At 41.8% G+C, this 27,476-nt stretch overlaps 4 protein-coding genes across 5 annotated transcripts; 3 read left to right on the forward strand and 1 right to left on the reverse strand.

Annotated features, from left to right (window-relative positions):
• Positions 1–7,585: 7,585 nt before the first annotated feature.
• On the forward strand, positions 7,586–10,568 carry LOC146509882 (uncharacterized). The gene is made up of 6 exons (XM_085175249.1): positions 7,586–7,972; positions 8,141–8,279; positions 8,410–8,569; positions 8,715–8,788; positions 9,030–9,260; positions 9,352–10,568. Exons 1-6 carry the CDS (start codon positions 7,932–7,934, stop codon positions 9,394–9,396), a joined length of 690 nt encoding a protein of 229 aa, XP_085031375.1. The 5' UTR covers positions 7,586–7,931; the 3' UTR covers positions 9,397–10,568.
• Positions 10,569–10,803: 235 nt separating this feature from the next.
• Positions 10,804–15,111, forward strand: LOC146509883 (F-box only protein 39-like). The gene is made up of 6 exons (XM_085175245.1): positions 10,804–11,411; positions 11,533–11,704; positions 12,418–12,726; positions 12,941–13,165; positions 14,666–14,839; positions 14,933–15,111. The coding sequence occupies exons 1-6, from the start codon at positions 10,969–10,971 to the stop codon at positions 15,056–15,058; spliced, it is 1,449 nt and encodes a 482-aa protein (XP_085031371.1). The 5' UTR covers positions 10,804–10,968; the 3' UTR covers positions 15,059–15,111.
• Positions 15,112–15,732: 621 nt separating this feature from the next.
• Positions 15,733–20,525, forward strand: slc25a1a (solute carrier family 25 member 1a). The gene is made up of 9 exons (XM_085175248.1): positions 15,733–16,239; positions 16,653–16,760; positions 16,837–16,936; positions 17,641–17,779; positions 17,860–17,944; positions 18,043–18,147; positions 18,273–18,388; positions 18,469–18,542; positions 18,647–20,525. The coding sequence occupies exons 1-9, from the start codon at positions 16,008–16,010 to the stop codon at positions 18,759–18,761; spliced, it is 1,074 nt and encodes a 357-aa protein (XP_085031374.1). The 5' UTR covers positions 15,733–16,007; the 3' UTR covers positions 18,762–20,525.
• On the reverse strand, positions 20,091–27,471 carry nle1 (notchless homolog 1 (Drosophila)). 2 transcript variants are annotated; one of them, XM_085175246.1, is made up of 13 exons: positions 27,365–27,471; positions 26,665–26,819; positions 26,291–26,511; positions 26,036–26,115; positions 25,870–25,946; positions 25,686–25,783; positions 24,687–24,879; positions 23,821–23,956; positions 23,433–23,479; positions 23,146–23,348; positions 22,848–23,007; positions 22,694–22,764; positions 20,091–22,598 (listed from the first exon to the last, which is right to left on the reverse strand). In XM_085175246.1, the coding sequence occupies exons 2-13, from the start codon at positions 26,800–26,802 to the stop codon at positions 22,586–22,588; spliced, it is 1,437 nt and encodes a 478-aa protein (XP_085031372.1). In that variant the 5' UTR covers positions 26,803–26,819; positions 27,365–27,471; the 3' UTR covers positions 20,091–22,585. The 2 variants fall into 2 exon arrangements, with proteins under 2 accessions (XP_085031372.1, XP_085031373.1); XM_085175247.1 differs by lacking the exon at positions 27,365–27,471 and adding an exon at positions 27,160–27,330.
• Between the last annotated feature and the right edge of the window lie 5 nt (positions 27,472–27,476).

Raw genomic sequence — 27,476 nt, forward strand, 5'->3', positions numbered from 1 at the left:
CCATAAACATCAAAATATAAGAAAACTCAAAACACTGGGTCAGAGGGCCCTCGCAGGGTCCAGTGGACAAAAACAGTACACAGAAATATGGATGACAGCTGGGCCTGTCTCCCTTCTGCTATTAGATTGCTATTTTCAAATGCTATTTGTCATAATTTTCTTATAACTGCCAGAAGCAGACACCCCGGTTCTACTTTCGAGGGTGATTAGGCTCTCAAAGGAAGACTCCAAAGCTGTAAGTAGTTTGAAGAAACCCCTAAAAATGTGGCACATGACATCTTAACTAACTCCTTTCAGTCATAAAGCATTTAGGCAATAGAAGTAGCCCTAAGTGTTTCACTCATACTAATGGGCAGTATATGGGGATGGCAGGACACATGACATCCCTTCGCTGTAATTTCTCTGCACAGTTACCTAGACCATGGGCTTGACTGGCCATTGCACTGACTTTGCACCAAGAAGCTGGAGAGGCAAAGTCTGTTTAATATCCCATCTGACTGATTTGGACATTTTAAAAAATGTCGTTTGAATGTGAAAGATGATTGAAAGATGCTCAGAGGCTGTACTGAGGCCTCAGTGAGATCAGTAAAAAAGGTCAAATTTGCAGTGCTAGTTAATTTTTAAAAAATGTTATGTCAAAATATTAAATTCAAATACATCAATTTTTCAGTATGATCACTGATGTATGCTGGTCACCTCATAACCAGCACAGTAAGTAAATTAATTCAGAAAGATGACATCATCATGACACTCGGGTCAATCTGACCCCAGAGCCCTGCCCTTTAAATGATCGATTTGATGACATCTAGCAAAGAACCAAGAGGGATGTCCTGTCCTCTGTATAGTGTTTTTTTAAGCACATGTTTTTATGGATGGCACTTTAAGATGTCATTAGGACATTTTAAAAAAAACATCAGCATGTAGCATTTTTAAATTGGGAAGTGTGGCCCAAGTCCAGCAAGATCGTTCCACAAATCAAATTTAATCTAACCTGATAAAGGCAGCTAATCCTCTCAGTGATTTTCTTCTGTGTTCCCATTTGTTTTACACTGCTCTATCAGAATTCAAGGCTCTGTGAGTTAACTACGCTACATGCATGGCCTATAATAACTGCCACACATGCTGGCCCGTATTGGAATAATTGCCTAATACAGACAAACAGCTGTATAAAGTCGGTGTGATAATGTATAATTTACAATGTCTGAGTGAATCCAGTTCAGTGTTTCTCAGAACTGACACATGACGACGTGACTAAGCATGACCGCTCTGATCACGCATTAAGTCTGTGCAGAGGATGCAAAAAAAAAAAAGGAAGCTCCCACGAAGTCCTCTTCTCCCACCTTGTTGCCAAGCGGCGGACAAAAAGAGCATTGTTGGGATGTGGCTATTTACATTCCCTCATTCATGTTTCTGTGACATACTACACAATTGCGATTTACATTTTTTTTTCCAGCACAAAGGGATAATTGTGTGTCAAGCTTTAGATCACATTACGTCCTTATAGTAATCATTTATATGTTGCCTGGTGGGTGTGCTATAATTAAAATGCTATTTGAATCTTTCAAAAGGCTCCAACTCTCACAGGCACAAAATTTGGTATACATCCAGCTCCTGGCACGGAAGAGTCTGACAGCACAACAATTCATCAGCAATGGCCCCAAGAAGCCCATGCATTCACAGAAGCAGAAATCTGAGGAAAAATGTCAGCCACTGTGGTATAAATATTGAGTAGCCTTCAAAATCTGACTAAATAACGCTCCTGGAATTTCTATAACAGTCGGACTTTGATCCCACCTTTAACTTAAAAATATCAGCGTGGTATTAGCTAAACAGAATTCACGATACGTATGTATGTGAGGTGCAGGGCTTAAACTCTACAGTGTTTTAATGACCAAATCCACTTTACAACCACTGATATTAACTGGGTTACGGTAAGCTGCTAACAGGACATGGTTTGTGTTTTCTTCTTGGGCCAATTAAATATTTCTATGCCTTATTTTGATGTATTTTTCTTCTCCCGTTGCTCATACTCATACTGGGGCTGTACTTACAGTGAGGTCCATAATTTGTTAAACAAACACACAGTTGTTTTGTAGTTTTGCCTCTGTACACACCACCAGAAATCAAAAGATCAATGAGTGACTGAAGTGCCGACTTTCAGCTTTAATTCAAGGGGTTTTAATTAACTGTTTAAGAATTACAGCAACGCCGGCTCTTTTAGGTATCTAATCTTGCCAAAGTGTTTTTGAGTGTAACCAGTGGTTTGCACCATGTTGTAAAACCATCTGTATTTTGATTCATCGAGATTTCCCTGGATTGTAGAGCTGAAAAAGGACATCTCTAATTCCTTGAGTTGTTTCTCTTAACAAAGGTAGTAATTCTATCACTGTGCACTTTAGTTGTTTTCTGTGTTTTTTAGGGTGTTTTGGTGTTGCTGAGCTAGCCACTGCATTCCTTCATTTTTAAAAATGTTGTCGATTGTTTAGTCAGCCGTGCCTTAAGTTTGGTTTTGTCTCTCTAATGTGTTTATTTCATTTTATTTAGTCTAATGATGGCCTCCCTCACTTGCACAGACATCTCTTCGAGTCTCATATTTAAAACTACAATTAAAAAAAAGGCTATAAAACTCAATTTCAACACTGTGAATCAACTCCATATATTATGTCTGTTTCATTTGACATTAAATAAGGAGGGACCAGACCTAATTATCCAATTAATTCTGAGCTCTGAAAATGGGACACTATGAAATTGGCTGCAAATCCAAAAACATCTCATGCAAAAACTTTGTTAAATAACTTGAATTAAAGCTGAAATTCTGCACTTCCATCACATCTTGATTATCCGATTTAAGAGCCACTGTAGTTGTAGAGAGGCTGAATTATAAAACTATAAACATTTCATTAGCCATCAAACTGTGGCCCTAACTATAAAAAACAAATTAAGGATTTTAGCTGATTATATTCCGCTTTAACTAAGTTAAAAGGCACAAAAGCTGCAGGTTGTACCAGCATTCCCATCGCACATCTATTTCCCATTTCTCAATATGACTTCACGTCTTCTTTGGCTCTCGGAGGAGGCGGACGCATCCTTCCCCCCCCTCCCTCCCTTATCTTCCCTGCTGCTGCTTCTATGTGTTTGTCTAGTCTCGTCTAACTCTAACCCTCAAAGAGTTTCTCAGTCTTGTTCTCTAAAACCTAAAGATTTGATCAACTGGTCCCGTAACGGAATTGACACCCTGCTGGGCTTGGGAGAGCCCGATTGTCCTGCAGAGACGTTTGCTGCCAGATACTCGATGGTCGGTTGCGTCGTGTGTCTGGCGACACTCTCGATGCAGGACATTGAACGACATCTACCAATTTGGAACCATGATAACAGAGTTCGGGCTGATTGGAGCTGGCTTGGACCTTATCGAAGAACAAGAAGCGGCTACAGCTGTTCAAAATCCCATAAGGCTGGCCAAAATGATAGACAATTGGCAGGGCTGTGAGTACTCAGACTGTGTTTTGAACGCAGTATGGATAAGATCTTGGAGAAGAACAACGGGAATTGAGATAATTGGTGACCAGTGATGGACATTAGACCAACTGTAAAAATTGGATGCAGTTGTTCCACGAAACCCAAACATTCACCATCTTCACTCATGCGGCCCCCCTGGTGCCAGCTGAAGGCCTGCCAAGGTTGAAGCTGACTGGAACAACAAATCCTTCCCATGATAACAAGACTGTTATCAGAACTCTTTGTACCTCCTTCAAGGCCACCTTGGTCCACTGGAGACTGTTGACCTTTGCTTAACCAGGCGTGGTGACACTTTCTCTCAGCTGAACACGGGATACACACACACACATGCACACGCACGAAACATGTACACTGATACTGATACGCCCTCACTCCCCCGAATCCAACGCCTCCTCCCATGCTTACCTTCCATCCAATGTGGACACCGAATCAGCTGGAGGCGCAATCGAATCATCTCGGTTGTGGGCAACTGCAACTGACAAATAAAGGCTATCTCATCTCTCATCATCATCACACCGAACATGGGATGATGTGAAATTGCTGGAGGTCTGTGAGCTGCCTCATGTTGCTTTTTAAACTCCTATTAAGCTGCTGATTTCCACACCTCTTTTGAAACTGAGAAATGCCGCTAATTAGTGTTTATCCTGTTACATGACCCCTTTGTCACTGCGTTTGTAACTGTGATTTTGAATGACTGCAGAGTTTGAGAGAACAAAGGCCTAATGGGATGCCTCTTCTAACCTGGTGAGGTCTGCAGCTTTTTATATTTGACGGGTTGTTACTGAAAACCTGCGCAGCAGCACGAGGGAAATATGGGATGGTGACTCAATCAGGGCATTGCTGCAGAAATGGTACATTTAATGCGTTACCATTTAGCACCTTCTAACAGAACTTTAATTATGGGGTGTGTGTGTGGTCAACCTGTTGCATTAAATGGTCTCTAGTTGAACATTTACATCACGGAGCTCTAAACATCTTGAGCTTAAAATTCGATAAGCAGGCCTTTTAGGTCCCGAGGATCCGAACGCTACAATAAAAAGCAGAAGAAAAACAAAATATAAACTTACTGCTATCATAAATCAGCTTAAAATGCTGTGAATACAAATCACCATGCACAATAAATTTTCATGACTTTCATTTGTGTTTGACAGAATTATTTCCAAGTAGGCAAGCTGCCGATAAATAAGTAAAGGTAGGCAGATATTCAGGAAGGCTGCTCAAAGGGTTAACACACTCCTGACCTGGATGCTTTTTCCAAATTAAATCTGAATCTTGTCACTGTGACCCCCTTTTATTTTGTTGATTCATCTGTTACTACCTACGCTGAACACAATATGGCCCATCAACAATGCTTTCACCAGCCATTAGGACAACAAAGGCAGAGCTGCCAGTGCCTCTCCCGTGAAACGGCATCCTTTGTTTATGATCTTTGCAACCCTAGTCGTTTTTGGGGTTTTTTTTGCTCACTCCTTTCATCTTTTCTTCGCTTCTCTTTGTCCAGCTCTCTACACTCATTTGCCATCTTCTCCCAGTTTTTTTCCTTCAATTATCCCCCCCCCCAATCCCCCCTAATGCTTCCTAACACCCAATCTTCCTCTCCTTTTCTTCTTTACCCTCTCTCCATTTCTTGTTTTGTATGCAAGCCCCAAGGGAGAGAAATGGGTGAAAAGCACTCTCTCTGCACCACTGTCACAAAAGACTGGTGAGTCATCTCCACTTATGTTCCTGTCTCCCTCCTCCCACAAACACACACACACACACACACACACACACACACACACAGGAAATACACTCACATTACCTGCCGTGCATTTACAGGAAGACGCGCACAGACACACACACATAAGTGAGAGTGCTGGCATACAAGAAGCAAAATTGAGAGATACAAGTATGCATACAGGCACATGGACACACACACACACATTCCACAGCTTTACAAAAAGGCCTGAAATTAAAACCCAGGTCACATAATGTAGTTAATAAGGGTGGTTGAAAATGGCTTTCACCCATGTGTGCTGCTTTTTATACCTTATCGGATTACTTTGAATTTCTAAAAAGGAGAATTCATGTCAAATGAAGACGCCAGCCCACAGAATCTGAAAGCTAAAAAGACAGAGGCTCATGCAAGAGATACTCCAGGACCGGGGGACACAAAATTAAATATGGATAAAAATGGATAAAATTGAAGGCAAACATGTGTAGGAGAAATTCCAAGATTTAGTATAATTTGGTTTTGGTCTACCTGTGGTTTATGAACCACAGATGAAATTCTCTTCCTCCATCTGCTGGTGGACTGAGTGATTTACAATGCAGTCATGGTGCTGCTGTGTGAAAATACTCTATTACCAGAATGAATCCTTCTTAATTACTCATGAATGACCAGAGTGGCTGCTTTCAAATGGCATGAGAAAATGTTTCTGTCTGAAATGTGATATTATAGAAGTACGGTACTGTGCGAAATTCTTAAGCCACACTTCATTTTTCTTTATATTTTCCTAGGAAAATAGAAAATAGGTACGACAGTTCATATAAAACACAGTTTGTACAATTCTAATGAGCTTTAATGCCAGTATTTGGCATGACCACCTTTATTCTTCAACACAACCTGAACTCTCTTGTAATTTAAGGAATAGTTCTCCAAGGCTTCTTGAGGATATTCACAGATCTTTTTTGGATGTTGCTTGTCTTTTTCTCTATCATGATGATCCCACACTGCTTAAATAATGATGAGGTCTTGGCTCTGGGGAGGCCAATCCTTGAGTTCGGTTATATGCTTTTACTGCATTGGCAGTGTGTTTGGGAACACCGAGAAATGAATGGTGTTTCATGGTAGATCCGCATCTGACGGAACCAAAAATTCCGCCTTTGGATTCATCACTCAATATCACAGATTTTTGATCCAATTCTTGTGGAATTTGGCACACCTCAGTATCCCCCCCCCCCCCCCCCCCCCCCAGTTTTTATTCCTTAATAATGTCTTCTTGAAAGCCATCCTTCCACTGAGGCCATTTCTGATAAAGCTTCATTGAACAGTAGATGGATCAACTGACGGGTCAGATGCATCTCTCAGATCCTCTGTCAGGTATGTCTCACAGAGGATCTGGATTTTTTTTAGCATTTCTTAAGCACGTGTCTTCCAGATACTGTTCATCTGTAGACAGTATATTAGGCCGACCACCTATTTTGATTAGCCCTGCCACAGACTGGCGACCTGTCTAGGGTATACCCTGCCTCCCGCCCTAAGACAACTGGGATAGGCTCCAGCCCCCCTCCAACCGTGACAAAGATAAGCGGAAGAGAATAGATGGATGGGGACTTTGTCCGGTTCCCTCAAAATTGTTTAGGATACACTGCACTCCATCCAGAGATGTGTTATGTTTTCAGCTAATAGCTCTTCTCTCACCTTGTGGGTGCAGATATACTATTTTATGTCTGTCAAACATATCTTTGACATTTTTCATAGATTCAAACAAATTTCTATATTTTTGCAACAGGCATCCAGTGACAAAGTGCCTATAGATATCATTTAAAATTGGTTATATGCTAAATTGTCTGGTTCGTCCCTTGAGTTAAATTCCATTTTTATGCTTGAATGATTCATAGGTCAGTGTTAAGAGACAGGCAATGTCCAAGGGAAAGCTCTGAAATACTTTCAGAAAGCCTGGAGAACTATTGGTCAAGACCACTTTAAAAAGTATGGCTCCTTGGAAATAAAAAAAAAAAAATGAGCAGTTGCTTGAGACTTTTGCACAGTACAGTATAACAGGCTATCATATGGAAGGAACCCAAGTGGATTACAAGTACCTTGCTCAGTAGAAAGTAAGGTAGGGAATGAGCAGTTCATCTCCCAATGATGTTTCCCACTCACCTGCATCATCTTTCTACACGTTCACCAGGTCTCAGTCTAATTAGCCACACGCCAATCTGAAACCTGAATATGTGAATATTTAACCTGCTATTTCATCAGCCGTCAACTGTCAAATCTGAGAAGCATAGTGAATAATTTATCAAAGCAGAAATCATACAGACGGACAAAGATCAAATAGCAGCTAATTTATTCATTGATAGTGACCTTAAGTTTGGAAATAAACATATTTTGTATTGTTTACTCGTGGGGAATAGTGGAATTACAATATGATGATGGTGTTGGGGCAAAGCTGACTCCAACACTCAGAGAATCACCTGATCATGCTTTACAGAAACCTGCTTGTGAGCTATTCAGACACATCAAATATTGAAAGCCTGGAGTTTCCGTTTCACACACAGTGAGGGAGGGATGAGAGCAGTGAGAGAGCAGGCAGACAGAGCGGTGGAAGAGAAGGAAAAGCTGAAATAAATAAATAAATAAAATAGACCAAGTGGGATTAAGAGGAAAAACCCAGCAGTCACCCTGGGAGGGACACACGTGAGGTGGGATGGAGGAAGAGAATGAGGATAAGGGCCAGAGCATCGAAAGGTAAGGCGAGGGGAGAATGAATGTTTACGACTAATCAGGTTGCCCTGACTGTAACAATAGAGGCCGATCCCTTGTAAGGCAGCTGGTGACTGATTGGCTGATAACCTCGTAGTTAGGCGGTTAGGAGGGCATGTTTTTTAATTCTTCTGTCTCTCTTTCAAACTTCAGTGGGATAACTTCTACTCAGGCCAAAACAGTGACTCAGAGTTGTGGCAAGGACAGCGATGAGTCACAAAGCCTCCAGGAACCAGATGAGGAAGACCAGGCTGACGGAGGACACTATGATGGAGGTGGAGAGCCAAGCCAGGTCAGATGAGACAAAACCCCATAAATGAAATATAACATAAACAAAACTTCTATCCATCACAGTCAGTGCAACTCATATGAAACAGCAAATGAGCATTTAGCGTGTCATTTTGTTTGTGTGCTTGATAAAGGGTGCAGACGATCAGTGCAGCGGTGCAGAAGTGTTACCAGACAGCACCCTGGTAGCCACAGACACCCAGGACGATACTGGGTGCCTCCCATCGTCCTCCCTGCAGACAGAAGAAGAGTTGTCCCCCATTTCTGTGTTATCTCATCCCTCTAACACACAGAGTAGGTCAGACTCCCAGCTGACAGATGCATGGGGCCAGCAGGGTGCATTTATTGAAAGCACTTGCTTGTGTGAGACTATTTAAATGTAAATGGGTTATAGCTAATGCTGCTTAAGTGCTTTTCTTTGCCATTTTTGCTTTTATAGATCACCCACCTGAACCCTGCTGGTACTGCTTGAGGTCTCTTGACTCGGAGTATCGCCCTGAAACTACAAAACAGGTTTTTAAATTCATGACAAAATATATTTTCCATTAGAGGGAGTGTTGAGAAAATTCTTCATGCATTCCCCATTCATTTAGTTTTCTCTAATGTAACACACACATATAAAATAATAGAGGATTTGTTATTGCTGTGCATTTTTTTGTGTAATTTTTAAAGACTGAAATTAAATTTAAGCCTGAAGTCACTGTGCACAGCTCTTTTCTCTACTGTAATGCAGACCTCTGCTTTTCTTGGGCAGCAGGACGACTCTGATTCGTCACCGCTGCCCTCTAGTGGTCAAAAAGTGAGCTACCAAACAGACCCTCGGCCACACTTTGGTGTAGCTTGGTCGTCCCACTCGCCGTGTCACCCACTGTGGGGAAGCGAGGGGCCCTGCTGGGGACAGAGAAACCAGGAAGTGCACTATCAGACACACACCTGTCCACACTGCCATCTGGACTTGCCCCCTGACACACTACGCTGGCATGAGGTTTGGCTAAGCTAAGCCCACGTAGACATAAATAGATCATCACTAAAGATACCGCAGTTTATGCCATTCTGCTTTCTTTCTGTCTGCACAGGCAAAGTGTCTGCTGTTTGAAGATCTGAGGAAGTCAAACAAATAGATGAAAAAAATGTTTCTTTTTTGCTATTAAAAATAGTGTCTGCTGTCTAAATTAGAATATTCTCAGGAAGCCTTTAGCGTGTTAGTGTTGTGCAGTATCTGCTTGTGCTAGTAAATATCTATCTATTTACACTTAAGCTTTGTCATCACTATTCCTCACTTATTATTATATTATATATTATTATTTTTACTCAATATTGAACTTCTGTGACTTTCACTGAGCAAGGTGAAGTCATCCGCTTCATTTTCCTGGTCTACATCCCTATGTTAAAATTAAGATTGTTTAGATCTTTTAATTGTATTTTTTCAATAAATAATGTTAGAAATGGACTAAATGGCGCAAATATGCACTCACATTCTTATTTTATTTTAATGAATTTTTTCTTAACTTAAGATCTTTAGGCAGAACATTCTTATTGGATGTTCATCAGGGGCATTATCATATACATGTCTTGTCTGTTGGATACACTGGCAATAAATTCACCATTAGCACTGGACAGGTTTAAACGTGACTTAATGAGTTAATAAGTGTTTATAAGTAGGGTATATCTCAGTGTGTTCTGTCTTTCCACTTCTCTATTTTTAAAATTTGATCTTTACTACAAATCCCCTTTTGTTTATTTCCCCTAATTCCTTTTTTTCTTTGATTTATCACACTCATTTGAGGTTTTTGACCTCATGCAGTCCAATCTGATGTCAAGGGAGCCTAAAAAGTAAAACTGATCGATAATAACATACATAACAACATAATAACAATAACATAGTTTCAGTTTTTCCACATTCAGTTTATCTGCTGTCATGTAAATGTTATATCATAAGTAAAAAAACTGCACTGGCTCGGCTCTTCAACTTCCATCTTAGCTTTACTCCCTTTTCTTTGTGAACTGCTGTCACAATGTGATCTATTGGCTTGTTTTTTGGTGCAAAGTCCATCTTTTATGCAATTTTATCTTAGTTTACTTTACAAACCAAGACGTTAAAGAGAAGCTATCTGTGTCAGTCAAATTGTGACATGGTCCGGTGTGAAATTCAGGCAGATAAGGGAGTACCCGAAGAAAACCCAAGCAAACAGACTCAAGACTCAAGGAGGGGCAGCCATCTGACTGGTTGGTGGGTGAGGAGAGAAAACACAGACTTAGAAAGAGAGGATATAAAGTTTAATGGCATGCTGCAGTGGTATATAAGTGTGGGGAGTGAAAAGAGGCCATATACTAATGTTAAAATGAAAATGAGTCAATTACTATTCATTATAATGTGATTAGTTACAATTTATAAACCCTTCAGAAAAGCAGCCTGTTTTAAAGGGAGTGAATGGAATGTCTTGAACAGAAAACTGAGCTGGTTCCTTGTGATGTCACAATATTCTGTGCCAGATTCTTCTAGAATCTTATTGGCTGTTGGACTCCTTGTGGCTGTAGGTAGTCTCCCTGTCATTCCTTACATATTGATGTAACATTTTTCAATGTTTTCTTTAAACAACAGTGGGATTAGCCTGTGTCCCACACATCTACTTTCACTGAAGTCCACTGTGAGAGTACAAGCTGTAGAAACCTTGTAATCCAAATATTAAAACATGGAAAACCTAGAGGAGAGCATTGGGGAAGAAGAGAATTATGGCATTGATCAGGAATACAGTGATCCAGAGACAGAATATTTCAGTGATGACAGCTGTGACTGGATCTTAGACAGGAAAATCATGTGGCTGTCACTTCCCCGTCTGTGCTTGGAGCGTGTATTCAGTTTTCTGCCAGACCGGGATCGCAAAACTGCAGCTCTTGTTTGTCATCAGTGGCACAACGTCATGCGTTCACCTTCTCTCTGGCGCCACCGCCGTTTTCACTTCAGTGGTCGGATTTCCAAATTCAGGAAGCCAGATTACTCCTCTGCCATTGCCTATGTGAGCCATCTGGGCGCCTACCTGGAGAGGTTGGAGGTGACTGTGTGTCCTCCAAGGAAAACCCAGGCAGCCCTGAGACTGAAGGGAGCGATCACTCAACTGTTTTCTGAGCTCATCAGGTAAAAGAGGCCTGTCTGAACCAACTCGTGGTTTTACACAAATTAGGGCCCCACTCTGTTACCCTGTGCAATATAAGTAAAAACTCACACTGCAACCTTATTATCATTGCGCCCTCCACAGGGTGAGGGCCCCACTGCGCTCGCTAGCCGTCATGAACCTGGAGTTGGACAGAAGCGCTTGGACTTCAAGCCTCAGAGCCTCAATGGTGGGCTGCCTGATTTCATTCCTCCAGAGAGGCAGCTCAAAACTCAACTCCATTTGTCTGAGCGGGATGCGAAACTGCATCCATCAGGTGACTACAGCACACATCCTAAGATAATGTTTCAGCAGCTCTGTGTCACCACCCAACTTCCAGCTCTTTACTACAGTGCTAGAGTTATTTAAAACACAGAACAGATCTCATCAGCTGAGAACTGGAGCCGAAGTATTGTGTGTGTCAATTAACCTCTTAAGCCCCAAGCCTACCTGATCTCCTGCCTTTTGCCCCCGTATCAGGGGGCGTTGGGGCTTAAGAGGTTAATCAGTCTTCATATTGAATAGTAACTTAAATTTTGGTGAAAAGTTACCAAAAGATGTTCAAATTCAGCAACATAAGACTATATTACTGAACTGAATTGAAGCTAAGTAGTTTAATATTCTAATTTAAATCAAATATCTTCTTTGTGATGCTTGATTCTTACCTTAATGTTTTATAATACATGCCACAATTTTAGTTACCAGTTTGCAGGTCTCCATATAAAGCTGCAGTAAGTTTGTGTTTAAAGCCTCTCCTGCCAGACAACCACAAGCTAAAAATGTTGACTTTTGGGTTCACATCAATCACAAACTCCTAAATATCAAGCCCAGTGAAGCTGTAACACTCCTTATTACTTCCTAAATGGATTTCAGATAGTTTAAAGTTTAAGACCTCTTACTGGGCAATGTTTGCTTTCTAGGCTAGATTGATTATTATGCTGATTGTGTTCTTCTTAATCTTTATATGGTTTCTGAACCTTTAACGTCTAGGGTGTGGAGCTGCTTTCTGCCTTGTTACATTATGAGACGCGCTTCTACCCCCGGTGCTATATTTCCTCTTTGGATTTGGAAGCATTCTTTTCTGGTTCGGTGAACGTCTACCTCAACTCCAGCGTGCCCGACAACCTGAGCCAGTTGCAGTGTCTCACCGATCTGAGGCTGAGTTACTCCTGTTTGTCAGATGAGCTGCTAATGGCCCTCCAGCAAAGACACGGAGGAGGGAGGCAAAAGTCCAGCAGAGATGGCAACACCCTGCAAACATTTTTACTGCACTGCTGTCTTAAAGAACCACATCAACAGGTAAGCATGAAACGAACCTTTCAAGTGGCCTTATTTTATTATTGTGTGGGGATGTGTGAATGATGTAGCTGTTATCCCCAACAAAAAAATGGATTCACTGCTTCTGTGGTTGGACACAATGTAATGGCAGATGTATAGATCCTGGGTAGGAAGACAGGGTTTAAAATACCCCCACAGGTCTAATTTCCATCTCCGCTTCTTTTTGTCTGTCAAGCTGATTTGTGGCAGCTCATGGGCAACTTTGGCATCAAGCTGCCCAGACCTCAAAGTCAAGATTTCAGTGAACCAAGTTGTTAACATTGATCGCCTCGCCAGGATGCTGCTGCCTGAGATTCCCCTGAGTGAATACTGCATGTCTGCTTTCTACTCGCCCAACGAAGACTGGAGTCCCAAGCCTCTCCTCAGCGACATACTGCCTCAGTACAGACACACCCTTCAGGTCAGGGTGCTGAGCAGGCAGCATTACAGAGTTCAGAGTGTAGATATGATATGTTAAAAGGAATGCCTGCTCATTACAATCAGCACATTACTGTATGCTATATATATATTACATCAGCTCATTTGAATTTGATCTGCAGAGGCTCTGAAGTTTAAATTAACAGACGTTCTCTCAACTTATGTCCACAAGCTTGGGTAGTCACAAGCAATGTCATTGCATCTACAACCAGGAATAACATTGCCTATTGGTCATTGTTTATGGCATTTATTGTGGATTATTGATGGGATTGTTACTAGATTTTTAAACATTCCCCGAGAAGGTTCAAATCCACTGGCTGGCTGGTGCCTTTCTTTGCGAAATCATTTAATGTAATACAACCAGTGTTGGGAAGGTTACTTTTAAAATGTATTCCATTACAGAATACAGAATACATGCCCCAAAATGTATTCTGTAACGTATTCTGTTACGTTACTCAATGAGAGTAACGTATTCTGAATACTTTGGATTACTTAATATATTATCATGCTGTTTACAACTACGTGAATGTACTATTGTTGTGATTTATTACTGTTACTGAAGGTCCGCGGCTCCGAACCGTAGTAAGGGGACCTCTGGCTAATACGGTGGGTTCTGTGTCGGGCTCATAGCCGAAAACTAGCTTTGCTTTGTTGTCTGGGTCAACTTTGCTAGCGAGAGACAGAGAAAGGCGTTGAAAGGCTGCTCCAACGGAACTTATTGTTTTTGGAGGAAAACACGAACACGGTGTACAGTTGAGTCTTAATAGCTTACTTACAACTGGGCTCGTCAGGCACTCTTCTTGGCTGCAGTGGTTATTATTATATTTACATGCTTCCAGCTCCCGTTTTTGCTCGATGACAGCTGGTACTTTTCCTTTTTCTCCCTCCCTCGCTCACAGACACATAACGTGTATGGCAGTCCATTCTCCCTGCAGCACGGACTACACTGTCTATGATGCTACATTCCGGTACAAAAAGGCGCTCTCTCACCCAGGAAACACGCAGAGAGAGACCCTGTAACCATGGCAACCGTAACGCTGCCACCTGAAACAACAGAACGTAGCTGTCAAACAAAACCCAAACAGGCCTGACCCGCCACAATATGAAACGGGGAAGTACCGCCGTGTAATCCATTTATTTCAACAAAGTAACTGTATTCTAAATACCACCTTTTTAAACGGTAACTTTAACGGAATACAGTTACTCATATTTTGTATTTTAAATAAGTAACGGCGGTACATGTATTCCGTTACTCCCCAACACTGAATACAACACATGAGTACTGTGTAAATGATGCTTCAAGAAGAGGGAACTGAAGGGCATGTGGCCTCGTCCCACAAACTTTACAAGAGATTGGCTGAGACAGTCTTTAGTAACACACTATGTTTAAAGAACTAAGCGTTGAATTAAAGAACAGCAGTTGCCTGATGGAGAACTGGCTTAACATGAACCTAGTTACTGAATCAAAGTCATTATCCTGCAGCATCTAAACCTGGACTTAAACAACTTCGGTGAATCTTTGGATGATGAGCTGTTGGAGCTGGTTAAAGTGTGTGAGCGTCTGGTGAAGCTGAGCATCTGCGCATTCTTGGAAATCCGAACTGTTGCGAGGCTGCTAGACATGAGTTTAACTCAAAGCTCCCTCAAGGAGATCCACGTAAGACGAAACAGCAATGTCAACCTGACTCTGCACACACAATAAAGATACACACACACTCACAATAATGCTTTTAAACATTTTATCTTGCAGGTAAGAATCTGCAGCTTTAATGAAGGTGCTGGAGAGGAGGAAGAAGCACTGGAGGAAATGCTGTCTTCATACCTTCATCTTCCTCCTGATCTGTGTTTTTCTGCCATAATTTACCCGTTTGAATAACACTTTCACGGGGATTTGTCGACCAGCAAAGGACAAACAAAAAAACAAATAAATGAGTGAAGCATAAAAAGCATCTTTTTTTTTGAAAATAATCAAACCTAAAGAGTAATAACTGGCCATTTTTATGTGGATTGCCCGCCCACTAGCTGTCTCTCACTCCCTCTCTCTGTCTCTTGCCTGTTTTTCTCAGGGGTGGTGTGAGTGGCAGTGGGGGGTGTGCATGGAAACACTGACCTAGTTTCTCGGAGAAGGGTGATAAGTGAAGCAGAGTGTGCACGTGTGTGCATGCATGCATATGTGTGTGTGTGTGGGAGAGCTCTATTTAAGGGAACAGGAGTTAAGAGGCAACAGCAACATACCAAACCTTGCTTACACAGCTCACGCCTAACTGCACATGAAGTCAAGTGTATGGTGGGCTTTCAGTCATATTCGTTTAATTTTTTTCTGTCATTATCATTATCTGTGCCACGACACCTCACCTCATTATTATTATGTATAGAGCTCGTACATAAAAAAGGATGTGGGCTAATGTAACATTTATCTAAATGCTGGGGTATTTTAATTTGGTTACTTGAAACATCAAGCACCATATCTGTATTCATCTGTACAGTAATGTTAATTCGCCCCTCTTTCAGATTCTTATATGATATTCAATAATTTATTCAGTAAAGGCTTATAGTCGGATGATATAAATTTATCTCCGCACATCAGGCAAACAGCATCCTGCACCTCATTGGTCGCCAAAAGCCTCCGCCCCCTGTAGATCACGTGACCAAATAATGACATTAGGCAGCGCAGCGGATCAGCAGATGGTCTGTCCAATCACCTGACCGCTGTTTGAATATTGATGCTCTGCCTGCCGCCACATTGCTACGCCTTTCCCATGCTGCTGCTGTTGTTGTTGTCTGATATTGTTTGAGTGGGACCGTCGTAAAATCGAGAAAGAAAAATGTCCTCGCTGCTTAAGCCGTTTTCGGTGTGTGAGGGGCCTTGCGAGAGCTGCGGTGTGAGGATAGGATGCCAGAGCTCGGCTCCGGATCGGCAGCCTCCATCTCAGCGTCCGGCGGCGGGCCTGGGCGCTGTGCCGGCACACCAGCGGTCGTACGCGGCGAGGAGGAACCTTGCGGCTGCAGCGATCGGAGGGAGGAAAATAACACATCCCGGAAAGGCCATCCTCGCAGGTTGATTTTACGACCTATTCAGCCGGCAGATCCCCACCCCTGCTCTCATAGCCGCTTAGTGCTTGCCACACACACAACCAGCGCAGACTAATCTCAATCTGTCGCCCATTAAGGCTGACCATGCAGAACTGGGTCAAAGCTGCAGTGATGCTACTGCATGATGTAGCTGCACGTTAGTGTTAGTCTTTAATGCACCTCTGAGGTAATCTAAAAATGATGTAAGGGATGCTGAAGGGATTGTGCTGCAGAACCATCTCATCTTTTTGTTTTTTTCTTTCATGCGGAAGTAGAAAATGCTGGCAAGGTCTCTGCCCCCCTTTGCTGCCCTAAGAACATTCAAGAAGGGTTGTGCACAGTGAGTCAACAAACACCAACAGCAGCGATTCTCCCTCTCCCCTTGTCTCCTCATTCAGGTGGCATCGCAGGAGGAATCGAGATCTGTATCACCTTCCCTACAGAGTATGTCAAGACCCAGCTGCAGCTAGATGCAAGAGTAAACCCGCCACGATACAGAGGGATTGGTAGGTCACTGGGACATACATGTGAAGTTGGTCTTGTGCTGGTCTACTCACTCGTGGGCATGCTGTGTACTTGCAGGTGACTGCGTGAAGCTGACTGTGCAAGACCATGGGCTCAGGGGGTTGTATAGAGGTCTCAGCTCCCTGCTGTATGGCTCAATACCCAAGTCTGCAGTCAGGTGAAGATGCATGCATCATATAGAGTAGTTTAATATAAAGATATTATGTGAGAACCCCCCCCCCCACACACACACACACTCTCTCTCGAAACAATTCAAAAGGAAAAAAAGAAGCGCGGCTGTGATAGGGAAGCACTTGGGACTCTTGCATCCTTTTGTTTTGCAGAATCACAGATGAGCTGGGTTGCAAACTTGAAACTGATAAAGCAGCTGACTGATGTTGAATCAGTGACACAGCATTTCTTAGTACTTAGCTAACCAGCATCTATGTTTTTCAAACTGTTTGGGCTTTTAAACATTAAAAAAGACCATAAAGAAAAAGCAGCAGTGTACACTCACTCTAGATAACGTTTTTGTCCTGTCTCACCCCCAACCAGTAGCAGCAGATGACTGCCTCTCTCTAATCCTGGTTCTGCCGGATGTTTATTCCTGTTAAAAAGTTTTTCCTTCCCACTGTCACCAAAGTGGTTGCTCACAGGGATCACTGGATAGTTGGGCTTTTCTCTGTAACTGTAGGGTCTTTACCTTACAATATGAAGTGCCTTGAGGCAGCTGTTGTTGTGATTTGGCACTGTATAAATGAAATGGAATTGAACTGAATAGATAATTCAGAGCATTTCAAACCAGCTGCTTTATTTGTTTTGATAACTTTTGCCAGTATTGCTCTGGTGGTGACCTGGTCAATCAACCAAACTTTCTTACAGGTTTGGCATGTTTGAAATGCTCAGCAATCCAATGCGAGATGCGACAGGGCGGCTAGACAACACACGGAGCCTCTTGTGTGGTTTGGGCGCCGGAATAACAGAGGCAATAATAGTGGTCTGCCCCATGGAGACACTCAAGGTTCGTTGGAGGAGTGTGTAGTCACACTTTTGGGTCTGTCGTGTCATCAGTGAGTAAACTGGTCTTATGAAATCTTGCAGGTGAAGCTGATCCATGATCAGTGCTCCCTCCGGCCTCGCTACAGAGGCTTCTTTCACGGAGTCAGCGAAATTATCAGAGAGCAAGGTAAGAGAAGGAAATCTAAAGCAGCCGAGTGGTTGTAACTACAGATGTGCACGTGTGCTTGCGTTTCACAATGAGTTGAACTGTTTTAACCCGTTCAGGCGTGAGGGGGACATATCAAGGCCTAACAGCAACCGTGCTTAAACAAGGAACGAATCAGGCCATCCGATTTTATGTCATGAACGCACTTCGCAATTGGTACAAAGGTGAGAAAGTGTGCTTTGCTCCAATATCATGCAAGAGTACTGCCTGTTAGAGCAGTCACAGTTGACTGATGGGTTTCCCTCCCCACGGTTTGGACATTAATGCGTGTTTGGATTTGACCTCTAAGGGGATGATTCCAGGAAAGAAATGCACCCAATCGTCACAGCCATGTTTGGAGCAACAGCGGGAGCGGCTAGCGTTTTTGGAAATACACCTCTGGATGTCGTTAAGACCAGGATGCAGGTAGGGAAGCATAAGTTCTAATGATTTTCTTGCTGTCGTCTGGTTATCTTTTTGAAAACCATTGTTTTACTGGTTTGTAGGGTTTGGAGGCTCACCGCTACAAAAACACAATGGACTGTGCCTTCCAGATCTTGAAACAAGAAGGACCGCAAGCGTCAGTAACTGATATCCTCCTTTTCTAGCTTGGTCTTAGTTTTTTTTTTTTTTGTATAAATCTTACATCTAACCTCATCTCGCCTTGTTGTCGTCCTCCTACAGGTTTTATAAAGGGACAGTTCCCAGGCTTGGCCGCGTGTGCTTGGATGTGGCCATAGTGTTCGTCATCTATGAGGAGGTGGTCAAACTGCTTAACAACGTGTGGAAGACCCAGTAGACGGGAGAGGTGGGGGGACCAGTGCCTCATGCTACGCACAACTGAACACCTCTAATCTCGTTCTTGATCAATTTGATGGCCACAAGCAGATGACATGTCGTCTCAACCAGTCTCCACACTGTTACACATTCTAAATAAATTAAAAGACTCTAAACAAAGTGACTGAAAAGGAAAAGCAGAGTCGTTAGTTGCACTAAATAGTTCAATGTCAGACTAACAGGAGGTGATTTGATTTTGAAGGGCGAGACGAGGGAGACGAGGGGAGGACGTGTTCGGTGCACCTGACCTAACTTGTAAGCTCGGTTTTGTAAATCTCATCATCACAAACATGATATAACAAATGGAAACGTTTCGACTCAAAGGTCCAAATTTTGAAGGGGAACAAAAGGGAAGAAAACACGACCACTGTTTAAGCTTTTGATGACTGTTGTTACCATTACATGTTGTAGAGTGAACACTTTGTAACGAAACCATTAATGTGTCTTTTGACTCACTGAGTACTTACTATACTGAGCAGAGAACGACAGAGAGGGCGATGCTTTAACACATCTGTGCAGTGTTTCAACACATCATAGCGTTGCCGTTGCTTACCCTGCTGTGCTTGTGGCGTCATCGCACTGTAACATTCACAGGATATCTTTTCTGTGTCTCTATGATGAACTCTGAGATGAACATTTTACAGCCGCTGCTGTGTACAAAGTATTGCTGCATGTATGTTAATGTGGCATCAGTCTAACACACTGACAGTGGCTCGCAGGCTGCTCAAGGCTACACAAACTGGTCTGGAGCCTGTGCCTCTCCAGCGGATCATTTCAGGGTCTCAACCTGTCAGAAGTGATGATTAATCTAGTGATGTAGAAAACAAATCTGTATGTAGCGCAGTCTTTACACGGGGATTTGGTGAGCTTTTGGTTCCTAATCTGGTAAGATTCTTAAAGCTTTGAATTCTCTACAGCAGCACATGAAGGCTTCATTTGGGAATATTTGATCCGTATTGCTTTATTCTGACCCTCAGTCTGAACCATTTTCAAGCAAATGCAGGCGTGAAGCATGGGGGGAAGAAAGGTTGTGCCAAGCTGAAAATAAGCCATATTACTTTAATAATCTTCAATCTTCAGCTGTTCTGCTTATGGATTCACTCATCAAAAGGACTAATTGGACATTAAGCAATTTTAAGATTCTTTAACTGAAGGTCAAACATCTCAAAAGCTAAAGATTGCTAAAATTGCTAATTAGCTCCTCTAATTTACTTCAGTACTACAAGTTTTCAAAATATTGGCGCAATTTATAATTTTTAATCTGCAACATGTAGTAAACAGATTTTTCCCCCCCCCCATATCACATCTACAGCGCCTGAAAGTTCCACAGTACCATGTCAGAAGCTCAATCAATGGGGGAGGCTCAGATTTGATTGACCTGGTGGCACCACAGAAGCCTTTCTGTCCTCTTTGCCAAACTGCTTCAGCAGGATCTCTAGCATAACGTCCTCAATAGCAGAAAATCTTTAAACCAAGAGCAGCAAAATATTGTTTGTTTAGGTCTCTACCACCGTTTCCACTTATTAATGCACTTTTTTAAAAAACTGTTTGGACTTTGTGTTTAAGGTTTACTGCTTTTCATACGTAGGGGAAACAGCATTTGAGATTTGGCAGTCATTGTTGATCCCTACTGGGCACATTAAAGGTTTGGTGTTTTTGTTGAAAACCATCAATGCTCATGTATGATGCATATAACCAGATATTACTAATAAACTTGTGATTATTATGCCTGAGTGAGTGAGTTTGGTTACTCTGGTCTACCAAAAAAAAAAAATGTTTGCTACTGGGAACTTCTGACCAGATCTTTATCTACTTATTTTAAATAATTACAGAATTAAGCTTGTCCAATTTATGTTTTGACAGTTCAAAATAGCACAATATCTGGGTTTCAATTTCCCACTAAAGATGCTTTGATCCATTTGTTTTGAAAACAAACCACAAGATGATACCAGAGTCGTGTTTAAGCAGATTTCTGCCGATTTAGCTCAAAATAATATGAGGTCAGAGTGCTAAAACATGTTTGAGGCACTTGCTTTTCTGTTTGTACTGCACATCAATCTCACTTTGCAAGAACCAACAGCAGTTACCCATCATGCTCAGGATTAAAATTTCCCTGATATCAGCTTCCATCATTGTTATATCTTGATGAAATCTTTCCCCGTGCTGATCAGAGATTGGTGGAAAAAGTCGAGAATGTAAAAAGTGCCCCTTCAGTAAACTGGCACTCATTAGCTGATAAGCTTTCAGGATGTTATCCACCAGCTCAGTATAAACCTCTGCTCAGTGATTGCCAAGAAAATTCTGGAAAACCTGCTGCTTTAGTTTCCTTCTGAACTCATCCTCAAACATTTATTCACAGATTTCAGGACCAACAAAAAACACCTTCCTTAAATTTGGCCTCACTTGAGAATAAACATATTTCTTAAATGCCAAAAAGAATCACTGCTTCTGTCCGGTCATCATTGTCGTCCAATACTTCAATGAGCCACACAAAAATGATTTTCAGATGTGGAGTTGGCACGTGTTAAAGTTCAGGTGAAAGAATCCAAGCAGCAAAATGCTTGTTAACCAGATTAACATCCTTCACTGCTGAATCCCAACAATATCCAACTGTTTATATTTTTATCAACAGTCATAATGTAAACAGTGAGTCAGTAGCACAGTAGTTTGAATAAGTTCAAGTTCCAGCAAACAACCAACAGCCTAATTACATCAGAGGACAGTTTGAAGTGGCTTTAAAACCTGACACAAGGTTCTGTTGAAGGCACAAAACTGCTGCTTTCACTGATTGGAGTTAAAAATATTTATTTATACAGTAAGAACTGCCATTACATATTTCTGGAAATCTTGATTTTATAAACAAATCCGATGATTGGAAGTGGAGTTCATAACTAACAGAGCTCGACTTACCATTTAGGTAAATAATGAATATATTTCACATGCTGGTTTCCACCAGTGCTTTTATAATAAACGACCACTTAAAGTGGATGAACACTTTAAGCTGATTCTTGAGTGGGATCAGGAAACTAACATAAATATACTGATTTATATTTACATTCCTGTAACAAAAATGGGCAACCTGGCATTTCCAGTGCGGGCTGTGACTCAAATAGTTCAGAGTTGGTGACACTTGGCTTCACCACAGAGGCAGAAAAATCAGCAGATTGCAGCTTTGCTGACAGGAGATTAAAGGCTGAAGGAGCACGGCGAGCACCATCTGCATTTACATCACAGAGGAAGGCTTCACTGCCCCCACCCGATACTCAGTTTATCTAGTGAGGCCTAAGGTGACAAAGTAGCAAACATGGTCCTGAAAATATGCAGTTCCTTGCTCCAAAATAGGAAACCATAAACATGTGTCAGGATCAGTTTCAATAGATGCACAACCTTGTTTGGCTTTTACCACATGTGCATGGCAGCTGCGCAAGTTTCTGAAGCCATGTCAGAGCGCCTGATCTAAAATTTAATTGTATACCAAGATGAGACGATAATAGGAGAAGGCATACTACACATTACAATCTACTTGCAATACATTTAAGAGGCAGATGATTTTACATTCGGGTTCATCTGAATGCTTTTAAGCTCTTGCACTGTTAATATTCCCACATGGGCATTTGTATTGTGACTGCATTTGCATTCTCTGACACTCCCACTAGTGACAGATACTTATGAAGTCAAATGGGTAATTAGATAAAGTCTAGCTGCCCTTGTTCCAGCTGTCAGCTGTTTGGAAGGAAATTATGTGACAATCCTTTGTCAAAGTCCAGAAATAGATGAGAACTGTGGTTATCTTCTCCATCTAAAGAAAGAAAGAAAAAACAACGCAAGGTAGATGTTTTAGGTGTGCGGAAATGCTGAAACCCTGATAAACAGGTTTCCTGGAATCATACTCACATTCTGAGACACTTGTCTTTTCCGCCACTGGCCACTCTCTGCCCATCAGGACTCCAGTCCACAGCGTAAACCTGCACAGATAAGACTTAAGGTAATTCAGGAACAGTAATCAGCATTTAGAAGGAAGTATTTATATCAAATTTCCTTCCCCCACCTCATCAGCATGACCTGGCAGGTCCATGTTGAGCTTCCCACTCTTAATATCCCACACTTTAAGCGTGCTGTCGCTGCTGCCGCTGACCAGCAGCCTGCTGTCTGCTGACCATGCTATTTGATACACTGATGCCACATGGCCACGCAGGGACATTAAGTACCTGTGGGCAAAAGGACACAAGCAGGTAGAGTCATAATCTCTAAGATGTACATCTTTGGCTGTACAGCACCATCGCCTGGACAAAAGTTGTATTACTTGCAAATTAATTTATTATTCCTTGTGATGGTGATTCTCTTACTTTCCAGTGCGTCCGTCCCAGATTTTAACAGACTTATCGAAGGAGGCAGAGGCAAGAAGCCTGGTGTCTGGGGAGAAGAGCACTTCATTGACCAGAGCGCTGTGGCCCGTCATCCTGGCCAAAGGCTTTTTGTCTTGTGCAGGATTCCACAAGAACAAGGTGAAATCATCTGAGCCGGAAACCAAGCGCTCTGGAGCTGAGCCCTGCAGCAGAAGATAAAGGTCAGGGTGCTAAAACAGGGAGGAAGGACATGTGACTTTTTACAAATCTCAACAAAGGGTACCTACCCTGACTTTATTATATCTCTCTAAGGCTTTCTCCTTCAGCTCTTCCACTGGGGAGAAGAAGAAAAACTTGTTATATGAAAACAACCCCCTTTAACTTTGTGAGACCAGAAAGGTGACCGAACACACAGCAGCCATGCTAGCTGTATCTGTGCTGCCAAAACACTAATATCACACATTTTTTGCTACTAAAAAAACCTGTCTAAATGGTAAAATGTCAGACCGTGTGGTGCATATGTGAGACTTTGTTTTCTGGAGTCAAACTTATTAAAAAGTAAATGCTAAAAAAAACCCCAAAACAAAACAAACAAAAAAAACCTCACCATACATGGCAATGATCAATTACTAAAAATCAGAATGTTAAAGAACATGCAAGTGTTTTGGGTCTTACATGATCCAGTGAGATCCTGAGGGTTGACAGTGGCATTTGCGGGTTCAAAAGCTCCTGTACGCAGGACATAGTCAGTGCTGAGAGCCAGGGTGTTGACCCAGTGGGCGTGGCCCTGCAGAGTCCTGCATTGGACACCCTACAGCAAAGAGATGAAACTAAACACACGTTTCATCCAAACACTTCACGGATTTCTCTTTGCTCTTATCCTCATCCTTTCTGTGGCCATTAAGATCTTAGTGGCTCAGCCACACATGAACATGCTGCTAATAAGTCTAATCATAAAACCTTTCAACTGACCTGCACAAGGGCTCTCTAAGAGCAACAATTTTTTTATGTTAACAGTATGTATATACTTGAAATATAATAACCAGCTATTTTGTTAGGTACACATGCTCAACTGAATGTTACCACAAATATCTCATCAACTCAATGGGTTTAGGCATTTAGATGTGAAGTCATGGCCAGAACAACCTGCTGAAGTTAAAAACAAACATCATAAAGGGGAAGAAAGGTGACTTTGAAGGTGGTCGTTGGCGCCAAATGAGCTGAGCTAAGTATTTCAGAAACTGCAGATCTGCTGGGATTTTCCCCACACAGCTGGCAGCAGCAGCTCTCTGGGTGAAAATGCCTTTCTGATGCCATAACATTTGTCTATATTAGCATTATTAGCCTACATTACTTATGCACAAGGAACAAAAACAAACAAACAAAAGAAAAACAATAACTAAATAAAAACAGTGGACTGGATTACTTATGTTTCATGCACAAGAATACACACCAATATTGTTTAACATATTAATGAAAAAGAAACATACCATATCGCTCTTCTAACCCTTTAATACCATATATTTCACACACACACTTACATCTTTTGCTCTCCACACTTTGACAGTCCTGTCCTGGGACGAAGTGTACAGAAGTCCATCTCCTCCCCATTTCACACATGTCACTGATTGAGTGTGCCCAGTCAGGATCTTCTCACATCGTCCCAACACTGTGTCCCAGATACGTATTGAGCCGTCCTTAGAGCTGCTGGCCAAGTACCGACACTCTGGATTACTGAAAGGGATAAGAATAAAAACAACTATAAGACCACAAAGTTTAAGTTAGTCCAACATGATAATCAAATTATAATCAATACCTGCACAGTTGCAATGTAGTGACTCCACATTTAAGGGAAACTAACTTCTTGTGTCTGTAACTTTGAGGCATTTCTGAAAACCTTGTGATTTATTTGTTTGCCAAAACTACTCTGACAATTACAGCACATTTCCAACACAGTATTGTTTTTCTAGCAGCCTAAAAAACACACTCTCTCCATCCTGCTGTTGAATAAGTAGTTTAGATATATCTGAACATATATTGGCTGCCTGACTCAAAGGATGTGCCTCTTCCTGAATTACTTACGAGTCCAAGGCTGATCTACAATATCGTTTGTATAACTGTAAATTACAAAATGCTTTTAAATTAAGTTTGACTTCTTATGAAACAGAATTCATGCGTTACAGTTTCATTTCACAGTGCAATATTTCAGTGGAGTGTTTTTGTAATTGCTATGCAACTAACTGCCATCTCTATAAACACATTTTTACAGATTATCAGGCAAGGGAAGAGATTTTTTGTAGCTTAAGTCGTTTCGCTTTTATTTGTAGTCCAGCTGTAGTTCACAAATCACAGGATTTATCTGCATGCAGATCCATGTGAAGAGCAAAAGACTATTTTTTTCCTAAAAAACTCAATTTTTAGAAAGGAGTAAAAGTACTGTACATTTTTTAAAGTTTCGTATATAAAATGGGTCTGAATGAGAGGTCTGCAGTCAAATAACAGAGAAATTCAGGGAAGTGAAAAATCGATCGAGTGCTCACAGATGAAGAGGTTCCCAGCAGAGCCAAGTGATCCATTTGGTGTGTCCTGTGAAAGTCCTCCCTATCTGCGCACCCGTCACTGGATCCCACAGACATATCTACAGAAAGAGAAAAATAGAAAGGTTTAATGAATGCATCTTTGAAACCTAATTATGGATCACGTGTGTTTGTTTTTGAAGCACACCTGACTGTTCTTGCATCCTGAAGCCAGCTTCTTTCCATCAGGTGACCAGGCGATGCTCAATACCCAGTGTGTGTGTCCTAAAATGACCAATGGTGTATTAAAGTAATCAGTCACTTGAAGTTCAATGATTATCAGATCATGCTGCCTTGTAGATGTTATTTTATACCCCTGGATGTGTGGTGGGGCGTCTCAGTTGTCAAGTCCCAGAAGCGCACTGTGGTGTCGCCTGAACCACTGGCCAGATACCTAAAACGAAAACAGACAAATGGATCAATGTTTAAATCTAATTAGAGGTGTGATGTCACAACATAATTCCATTTTCATATACTGTTACACAACTCCGACCCAAAAGGTACAAGAGATTATGACAAACTGGTAGAGAAAAGCTGACATCTGTTCACTTTGTGTCAAAGGTACCTACTTGCCAGTGGGGCTGAAAGCGACTGAGATGACGGCCTCAGTGTGTCCCTGCAGCGTGCTGGTGCAGCGTGTCACAGCCCGAACCCTGAACAGAGCTTGAGGCTGGTACACCACAGGCAGAACTTGTTCGGTTTCAACCCCAAGAGCCTTAACGCATGTCCCCAGGCTGGACACCACCTCCATCTCCCCTTGCACAAAGAATGCCAGCGGGACTGGCTCCTCCTAGAGTGGATGACAGCAAAAAAAAAAGAAAAGAGAAAAAGCATGTTTACTAGATATTCAATTCAAAATTGATATCATGACCATCATATTTGATTATTTCAATCTGGGCTATACATTTACACAAAACACTGTATACTTATGTTGTATAATTACCTTCTGAAGCAATGCATTGCAGACAAGCTGTAGTTTGTCTTGGGTAATGTCTAAAGGCACATCGAAAGGTGAACCCAGGATCTCCCCATTCTCGTCCTGAAACTGTATCAAAAGCCGCTCCACGTCCTCACTCGACATGTCTGCTTCAGGTCCACCTGTAAAGAGACCATATTTTAAAAAATGTTTAACATTTCTACAAAAATACAATAACATTTCCGAAGAAATACCAAATGCAGATAGACAACGGGCAAACAATGTTTCAAAATGTGGAAGTCTTAGTGGTGCTGCATTACTAACACACACTGATATCGCTGTGCATCGCCCTAAACGTAGTTTAATTACAAAGCACTACTCAGTTTTTCAGCTAGCTAAAGTCAACGAGACAATGTCTAATATCAGTTCATTCAAGTTAATTTAAACAAACGAAGCAACAGACAGCATGTTGCAGAGCCGTTTTAAAAAGTTATTACGAAAACTTCAACTGAATTATCCTACCTGAATATTTGCTTTGGTTTACTGTTTTGCTACCTGACTTCAGTCTGTCAAGCTAACCGAGCTAGCTTGCCGTTAGCCAACAGTTTAACCATCTGTATCCTTTCATAGCCGAGCCCAGGCCAGTAAGATAACCGTAACTTGTTTGCACAACTACGTCCGGGTTTATACGACATTACATTGTAAAATAACTGTGCTAAATCCTTACCTTTAGAGCGGTAGCGACGAGATAAAGATTCCCACGTGTGTACCACCACAGAGCCTTTAAATGAAAGGTATGTAAAGAAGTCGTCGAAGATCACGTCAGTTAACGGGTTCAC

This window comes from Neolamprologus multifasciatus, chromosome 10, assembly GCF_963576455.1.
Source record: "Neolamprologus multifasciatus chromosome 10, fNeoMul1.2, whole genome shotgun sequence".
NCBI classification, from domain to species: Eukaryota; Metazoa; Chordata; class Actinopteri; order Cichliformes; family Cichlidae; genus Neolamprologus; species Neolamprologus multifasciatus.